An 8,656-nucleotide genomic window follows, 5' to 3' on the forward strand; every position below is an offset into this window, starting at 1 on the left:
GAACTGAGAAGTGGTCTGTGGTCACCACCTGCAGAACCACTCCTTTATTGGGGGTGTCTTGCTAATTGCCTATAATTTCCACCGGTTGTCTATTCCAATTGCACAACAGCATGTGAAATTTATTGTCAATCAGTGTTGCTTCCGAAGTGGACAGTTTGAATTCACAGAAGTGTGATTGACTTGGAGTTACATTGTGTTGTTWAAGTGTTCCCTTTATTTTTTTGAGCAGTGTATATATATATTTATTTTATTATGGAGGATTCTGCTGTTTCAGGCAGCTGAAATTAATCTCCCAAATAATCACTTGTTGAGGTACACACAAGTCCACATGCGTGGTCTTTCTCCAGAGGAAGGATGCATATTGTACACGTGTGTAAGGAAACATAATTTACAGGACTTCCTGTGTAAGCAAACACCTATAGTACAGAGGGATGTCCCTGGTCAGGAAACAGAAAAAARAAGACATCCTCCACAAACATTTTAATACATGTCATTTATTTTTGTCTAATGACATCCTCCTTTCCAGTCTTGGTATGTTTCAACTGCTTAATGAATTAGTTTGTGTGTGTATACACTGAGTGTACAAAACATTAGGAACACCTGCTCTATCCATGACAGACTCAATCCAGAAGAAAGCTATGATTTCTTATTGGATTTCAATCACATGTATCTATGAAGCCCTTTTTACATCAGCCGATGTCACAACGTGCTACACAGAAACACAGCCTAAAACCCCWAACAGCAAGCAATGCAGTGCACTGTTCCACACTCCTCCTTCACATAAACATACTTCTTTCCTTTGGCATGCATGTATTCATTTCRGGATATGGTGGACCAGCAGCACCTGTAGTTCTAGCTTAAAGGACATCCTTCAGTGTCCAGTGTCCGCCACATCCTCRGGCTTTCTGCCAGCCAGTTCCTTTTGGCAAGCATAATTTGTACTCCTGTCACAACCAGTGTCCTAAAGCAGTCACTACCAATACACCAGCAGTCACAACCAATACACTAGCTGTCTGTTGCCTTTTGTACACCAGAGGGATAGGACTTAAAGGTCCACTGTGTATCATCATGTTGTGATCATGACTGCAGGACCAGTGCAGCAGGGTTCATTTCAGTCTTCAGACTCTTCTCCAGCAGCACCAGGCTCTGCACGGCCAGGTTCCTGCAGTCTGCATCAGGGTCCACTTCAGCTACGTCTGTCAACAGCACAACAGGTTGGACCATGAGTATCATTATTACCGTAAACAGGTAGAAATTAACCATAAGAAACAATGAGGCTGTTCAAGCAATAAAACAAGCATGTCTTTTTTTAATGCAAGGCTTTTTAAAAATGTAACACAGTTGATTCACATTGAAAACCCAAACGTTTATGATTCTGTAACATTTTTAACATTCAGGTGTCTTCTGGACTATTGGTAATGTCCTTGGGAGAATTTAAATTCCCATTGATGAGTGAATGGCGTCACAGACAGTCTGCGCAGGACAGGATATCCTGGATTCCCTCCATTTCCCAGCAATGCTCACCCCAGCTGTGTGTGTGTGTGTGTGTGTGTTCTCAGATTGACACACACTGAGCAGCTGCATGAACATCTGGACTGTGCTCTTTTTAACCACATTCTTCTGGTCATCCCTAAAATACACATAAACCAAGGTCAGCCCTGAATGATGTCATCAAGGGTGTGTAAAACTTACAGCGCTAATGTGACATGCTAGAGACCCAATGGTAGGCTTAGGGTCAGAAATACCCTGAAAACAATCTGCCATTTTCAGTTCATCAACAAAATCATTACATTTGAGAAGTGGGACTGCAGTGTCGCGACAGCAAAGGAGTCGTACTACTTTGAACTGATGTGCGGTGAGMTTTTTAGCACCAGTGACAGCTTAAGCATCACCCAAGTGGGTGCTGCCCATTARTAGGAGTGCGCCTACAAAGTCCAGTGTGGATGCAGAGAAGCTGAGAAGGACTGAGGATGAAAGCAAGTTGACACGACTCGGGCTGGTACACGAACTAACTTGTCCCAGACCATTATACCAAATCAAATTGTTTTCGYCACATTAGCTGAATACAACAGGTGTAGACCTTACAGTGTAATGCTTACTTACAAGCCCTTAACCAACAATGCAGTTAAGAAAAAAAGTGGAGTAAAAACTAGATGAGTAAAAAATGAAAATAACATAAATAAAGAGCAGCAGTAAAATAACAGTAGCGAGGCAATATACATGGGGTACCGGAACAGAGTCAACGTGCAGGGGCACAGGTTAGTCGAAGTAATATGTACATGTAAACTCAGCAAAAAAAAGAAATGTCCCTTATTCAGGACCCTGTTTTTCAAAGATAATTCGTAAAGATCCAAATAACATCACAGTCTTCATTGTAAAGGGTTTAAACAGTTTCCCATGCTTGTTCAATGAACCATAAACAATTAATGAACATGCACCTGTGGAACGGTCGTTAGACACTAACTGCTTACAGACGGTGGGCAATTAAGGTCACAGTTAGAAAACTTAGGAACTAAGGAGGCCTTTCTACTAATCTGAAAAAACAAAAGAAAGATGCCCAGGGTCCCTGCTCATCTGAACGTGCCTTAGGCATGCTGCAAGGAGGCATGAGGACTGCAGACGTGGCCAGGACAATAAATTGCAATGTCCGTACAGTGAGACGCCTAAGACAGCGCTACAGGGAGACAGGACGGACAGCTGATCATCCTCCAGTTGCAGACCACTGGTAACAACACCTGCACAGGATCGGTACATCCGAACGTCACACCTGCGGGACAGGTACTGGATGGCAAAACAACTGCCCGAGTTACACCAGGAATGCACAATCCCTCCATCAGTGCTCAGACTGTCCGCAATAGGCTGAGAGAGGTTAACTGAGGGCTTATAGGCCTGTTGTAAGGCAGGTCCTCACCAGACATCACCAGCAACAACATCATCGCTATGGGCAAAACCCACCGTCGCTGGACTGACAGGACTGACAAAAAGTGCTCTTTACTGATGAGATGCAGTTTTGTCTCACCAGGGTGATGGTCGGATTCACGTTTACCGTCGAAGGAATGAGCGTTACACAGAGGCCTGTACAGAGAGGCCTCTGGAGCAGGATCGATTTGGAGGTGGAGGGTCCGTCATGGTCTGGGGCGGTGTGTCACAGCATCATCAGACTTTACCTTGTTGTCTTGCAGGCAATCTCAAGCTGTGCGTTACAGGGAAGAAGACTCCTCCCTCATGTGGTACCCTTCCTGCAGGCTCATCCTGACATGACCCTCCAGCATGACAATGCCACCAGCCATACTGCTCGTTCTGTGCGTGATTTCCTGCAAGACAGGAATGTCAGTGTTCTGCCATGGCCAGCGAAGAGCCCGGATCTCAATCCCATTGAGCACCTCTGGGACCTGTTTGATCGGAGGGTGAGGGCTAGTGCCATTCAACCCAGAAATGTCCGGGATCTTGCAGGTGCCTTGGTGGAAGAGTGGGGTACCATCTCACAGCAAGACTGGCAAATAGAAGGAGATGCACTGCAGTACTTAATGCAGCTGGTGCACCAACAGATACTAACTGTTTCTTTTGATTTTGACCCCCCCTTTTGTCAGGGACACATTTTCAATTTCTGTTAGTCCAATATCTGTGGAACTTGTTCAGTTTATGTTTCAGTTGTTGAATCTTATGTTCATACAAATTTTACACGTTAAGTTTGCTGAAAATAAACGCAGTTGACAGTGAGAGGACGTTTCTTTTTTTCTGAGTTTAGGTAGTTAAAGTGACTAGGTATAGATAACAAACATAGTAGCAGCAGTGTAAAGGGGGGGGGGGGAGACATGCAAATGTCTGGGTAGTCATTTGATTAGGTATTCAGGAGTCTTATGGCTTGGGGTAGAAGCTGTTAAGGAGCCTTTGGACCGAGACTTGGCACTCCTGTACCGCTTGCCATGCAGTAGCAGAGAGAACAGTCTATGACTAGGGTGGCTGACTGACTTTAGGGCCTTCCTCTGACACTGCCTGGTGTAGAGGTCCTGGATGGCAGGAAGCTTGGCCCCAGTAATGTACTGGGCCGTTCGCAATACGGTCGGAGGCCGAGCAGTTGCCATACAGGCAGTGATGCAACAAGTCAAATGCTCTCGATGGTGCAGCTGTAGAGATTTTGCGGATCTGAGGACCCATCCAAATCTTTTCAGTCTCCTGAGGGGGAAAATGTTGTTGTAGTGCTCTCTTCATGATTGTCTTGGTGTGTTTGGACCATTATGTTTTTTGGTGATGTGGACACCAAGGAACTTGAAGCTCTCAACCTGCTCCACTACAGCCCCAACGATGAGAATGGTCCTCCTTTCCTGTAGTCCACAATCATCACCTTTGTCTTGATCACGTAGAGGGAGAGGTTGCTATCCGCACACACGGCCAGGTCTCTGACCTCCTTCTATAGGCTGTCTCATCTTTGTCAGTGATCAGGCCTATCAATGTTGTGTCATCGGCAAACTTAATGATGGTTTAGGAGTTGTACCTGGCCGTATAGTCATGAGTGAACAGGGAGTACAAGAGGGAACTGAGCACGCACTCCTGAGTGCCCGTGTTGAGGATCAGCGTGTCGGATGTGTTGTTACCTACCCTTTCCACCTGGGGGCAGCCCATCAGGAAGTCCAATATACAGTTGCAGAGGAGGTGTTTAGTCCCAGGGTCCTTTTGTCCAGGAAAGGGAGTGTGGATACACTAGAGATTGCATCATCTGTGGATCTGTTGGGGTGTTATGCAAACTGGAGTGAGTCTAGGGTTTCTGGATAATGGTGTTGATGTGAGCCATGACCAGCCTTTCAAAGCACTTCATTGCGAAAGACGTGAGTAGTGTAGTTGTTCTTAGTGTTCTTGGGCACAGGCACTATGGTGTCTGTTGAAACATGTTGGTATTACAGATTCAGTCAGGGTCAGGTTGAAAATGTCAGTGAGACACCTACCAGTTCGTCAGCGCATGCTCGGAGTACACGTCCTGGTAATCCGCCTGGCCCTCTGGCCTAGAGGAGTTACCTGTTTAAAGGTCTCTACTCCATCGGCTACAGAGAGCGTGATCACACAGTCTTCCGGAACAGCTGATTTTCTCATGCATGCTTCAGTGTTGATTGCCTCGAAGCGAGCATAGAGGTAATTTAACTCGTCTGGTAGGCTCGTGTCACTGGGCAGCTCACAGCTGTGCTTCTCTTTGTAGTCTGTAATAGTTTGCAAACCCTGCCACATCCGATGAGCATCGGAGCGGTGTAGTACGATTCAATCTTAGTCCTGTATTGACGAGTTGCCTGTTTGATGGTTGTCGGAGGGCATAGCGTAATTTCTTAAAGATTCCGGTAGATTTTTTATTTATTTACCTTTATTTAACTAGGCAAGTCAGTTAAGAACAAATTCTTATTTTCAATGACGGCCTATGAACAGTGGGTTAACTACCTTTTCAGGGCAGAACAACAGATTTTTAACTAGTTCTCAAAGCTCTGTCCCGTCCTTGAAAGAGACAGCTCTACTCTTAGCTCAGTGCAGATGTTGCCTGTAATCCATGGCTTCTGATTTGGGTATGTACTGTCGTGGCCAAAAGTTTTGAGAATGACACAAATATAAATTTTCACAGTCTGCTGCCTCAGTTTGTATGATGGCAATTTGCATATACTCCAGAATGTATGAAGAGTGATCAGATGAATTGCAATTAATTGCAAAGTCCTCTTTGCCATGTAAATCCTTCGCGTCGAATCTCGTTCTAGAAAATTCTTCCAGTACGAGAGAGTAATCAATGTCCTGATATCTAGAAGCTCTTTTCGGTCATAAGAGACAACGGCAGTAACATTATGTACAAAATAACTTACAAATAATGCAAAAAAACACACACAATAGAACAATTGGTTAGGAGACCTTAAAACAGCAGCCATCTCCTTCGGCGCTATTATCCAGCGGCCAAGTGATTTTCCAAAGTTGTTTATGTTCTGTGTACTGCAAATCAGCTTTAGCTGCCAAGTACGGCCTACATGTAATCATAATAAACTACTACTAATGTCAATAAACTGTACTTCCTGAATTGACTGGGTGAGACAACTCTGTCAAGTATGTTGAGATACAGTAGTCTGGTCTCTACTCTTGTATATAGTAACAGAAGTGATACTTTATTGCTCTGCCCTGTATTCTCACCTGCCAGCCATGCTCTGGTCTCAAACAGCTGATCACTGAGCTCCACCAGCAAACTCTGACTGGGCATGCTCAGAAAGACGGAGCAGACAGCAAATAGGACTCCTCGCCGCACCATCCTATGTTGGAAATACAGAGGTTGGGTAAGCCATAGACCAGTTGGACAAAAGACCTTCCTTCCTACCCACACTCAAACAGTTTCCTATTTATGACGTGTGTATAGATATACTCACTGGTCAACGTGGTAGCGTACGGCCCAGACAAAGTCCAACAGAGCTCTGCCCATCTGAGTGGCCACCTGCAAAACACCAGACAACCCATTCAATCACACAGTCAAGACACAGCAATGGGGATATTTTCTGAGGTGACATTATGATATGCAGTAGCGAATAATGGACATGTTTTAGACACCTCACTCAGTCAAATACTAGCCTAGTCAAAGCAAGGAGGACATTTTATGAGGTGACACCAGAAGAAATCAAGTTGTAGCCTACCGGAGCATTGACTGATAGGTGCATAAGGAGTCCCAGCGTGTGGATCAGTCTCCCCAGGACCAGGTGGTCACTGCMCAGCAGGTCAAAGGTCACCTGAGGCCTAGGAGACAAGGTCTAGGTCAAGGAGAACTCMAATACAATTGTGTAGCACAAGAGGTGTAACACAAATAAACTGTGCTTCAAATGAAGAACACTGTATCTCACACACACTCTCACATTGCCTCACACTCACTTGCTAGGGACCCATACACATACATTCCAACACATTACCTGTCATAGTTTCTGAGCAGAGGGAAGAAGAAGTGGCCAGCAACAGGGGCATAACGGTTTGGGGTGGGCTTGGCTGGGGGGTGAGTGACGCCCTGAAATGAGGGCGGAACAAAACCCATCTTAACATTGATTAGGAATCAGATGTAGCTACTGTATGGTTATAGTCTTAATTCCAGTATTATTTAAAAGGCAAAGAAATAACTTTATTGAAGCTGTTGTGCAGCCTACCTTACTGAGCCGTTTGGTCTTACTCTGAATCCGCCTCTCCACCACTTGTCGCCAGTGTATGGGGTCATCGCCGGGGTAAAGGGGTGTATCTATGGTAACCCRCTGAATGGCCTTGGACGGACCTCCTTTGTCAGTGATTGGTTGAGAGAGCTCCTGCGCAGACATAATGAGGACCTGACATAGGGGAGACACAACAGTTAATAAATAGTTATGAAGCMTTTATAAAGGCATTCTACATTCACAAAAGATACTAGGGAGGAACCGTGTTCTCTTCACCTCTAAAATATCCAGCCGTTGTCGTATACTGTAGTTCATGGAGTAGAACTCCGTGGTCAGATACTCAGTCACCTGTGAATGAAAGGGATGAGAATTAAAAAGGACATGGTGTATTTAGCAGTGAATATTGATTATACACACTGACTGTACAAAACATTAGGAACACGTTCCTGATATTGAGCTGCACCCCCCTTTCCCTCAGAACAGCCTCAACTTATAGGTGCATGGACTCTACAAGGCGTCGAAAACGTTCCACAGGGATGMTGGACTCCAATGCTTCCCACAGTTGTGTCCAGTTGGCTGGATGTCATTTGGGTGGTGGACCATTCTTGATACAAACGGGAAACTGTTGAGTGTGAAAAACCCTGCAGCGTTGCAGTTCTTGACACAAACCGGTGCGCCTGGCACCTACTACCATACCCCATTCAAAGCCACTTAAATAGTTTGTCTTACCCATTCCAAAACTTCTACAGATGCACAATCGAGAGCATCCTGGCGGAGCTGTATCACCGCCGTGGTACGGCAACTGCTCCGCCACAACCGTAAGGCTCTCCAGAGGGTAGTGAGGTCTGCACAACACGATCACGCGGGTGCAAACTACCACCTGCCCTCCAGGATACCTACACCACCCGATGTCACAGGAAGGCCATAAAGATCATCAAGGACAACAACCACCCAAAGCCACTGCCTGTTCACCCCGCTATTATCCAGAAGCTGCGAGGTCAGTACAGGTGCATCAAAGCAGGGGACCGAGAGACTGAAAAACAGCTTCTATCTCAAGGCCATCAGACTGTTAAACAGCCACCACTAACCATTTAGCGGCCGCTGCCCAACATACGTGACTCAACTCAGCCACTTTAATAATGGGAATTGATGAAAAATTATGTAAAAATGTACCACTAGCCACTTTAAACAATGCCACTTAATATAATGTTTACATACCCTACATACTCATCTCCTATGTATATGTATATACGTTACTCTATATCATTTTACTGCATCTTGCCATCTTTATGTAATACATGTCATCACTAGCCACTTTAAACTATGCCACTTTGTTTAACATACCCTACATTACTCATCTCATATGTATATTACTGTACTCTATACCATCTACTGCATCTTGCCTATGCCGTTCTGTACCATCACTCATTCATATATCTTTATGACATATTCTTTATCCTTTACACTTGTGTGTAATCAGTAGTAGTTGGTGGAATTGTTTAGGTTAGTTACTT

General features: G+C 44.9%; 1 protein-coding gene across 2 annotated transcripts in view; it reads right to left on the reverse strand.

Moving 5' to 3' along the window:
• Positions 1–593: 593 nt before the first annotated feature.
• Positions 594–8,656, reverse strand: part of telo2 (TEL2, telomere maintenance 2, homolog (S. cerevisiae)) — a 20,745-nt gene continuing 12,682 nt past the window's right edge. For both annotated transcript variants that reach the window (XM_024006170.2, XM_024006172.2), the window contains exons 14-20: positions 7,419–7,490; positions 7,143–7,316; positions 6,915–7,006; positions 6,645–6,744; positions 6,384–6,448; positions 6,154–6,269; positions 594–1,196 (exon numbers count right to left, since the gene is read on the reverse strand). In XM_024006170.2, coding sequence (XP_023861938.1) covers positions 1,078–1,196; positions 6,154–6,269; positions 6,384–6,448; positions 6,645–6,744; positions 6,915–7,006; positions 7,143–7,316; positions 7,419–7,490 — 738 coding nt within the window. In that variant the 3' untranslated portion in view covers positions 594–1,077. The remainder of the gene's footprint in view (positions 1,197–6,153; positions 6,270–6,383; positions 6,449–6,644; positions 6,745–6,914; positions 7,007–7,142; positions 7,317–7,418; positions 7,491–8,656) is intronic.

Source organism: Salvelinus sp. IW2-2015, linkage group LG17 (assembly GCF_002910315.2).
Source record: "Salvelinus sp. IW2-2015 linkage group LG17, ASM291031v2, whole genome shotgun sequence".
Lineage (NCBI taxonomy): Eukaryota > Metazoa > Chordata > Actinopteri > Salmoniformes > Salmonidae > Salvelinus > Salvelinus sp. IW2-2015.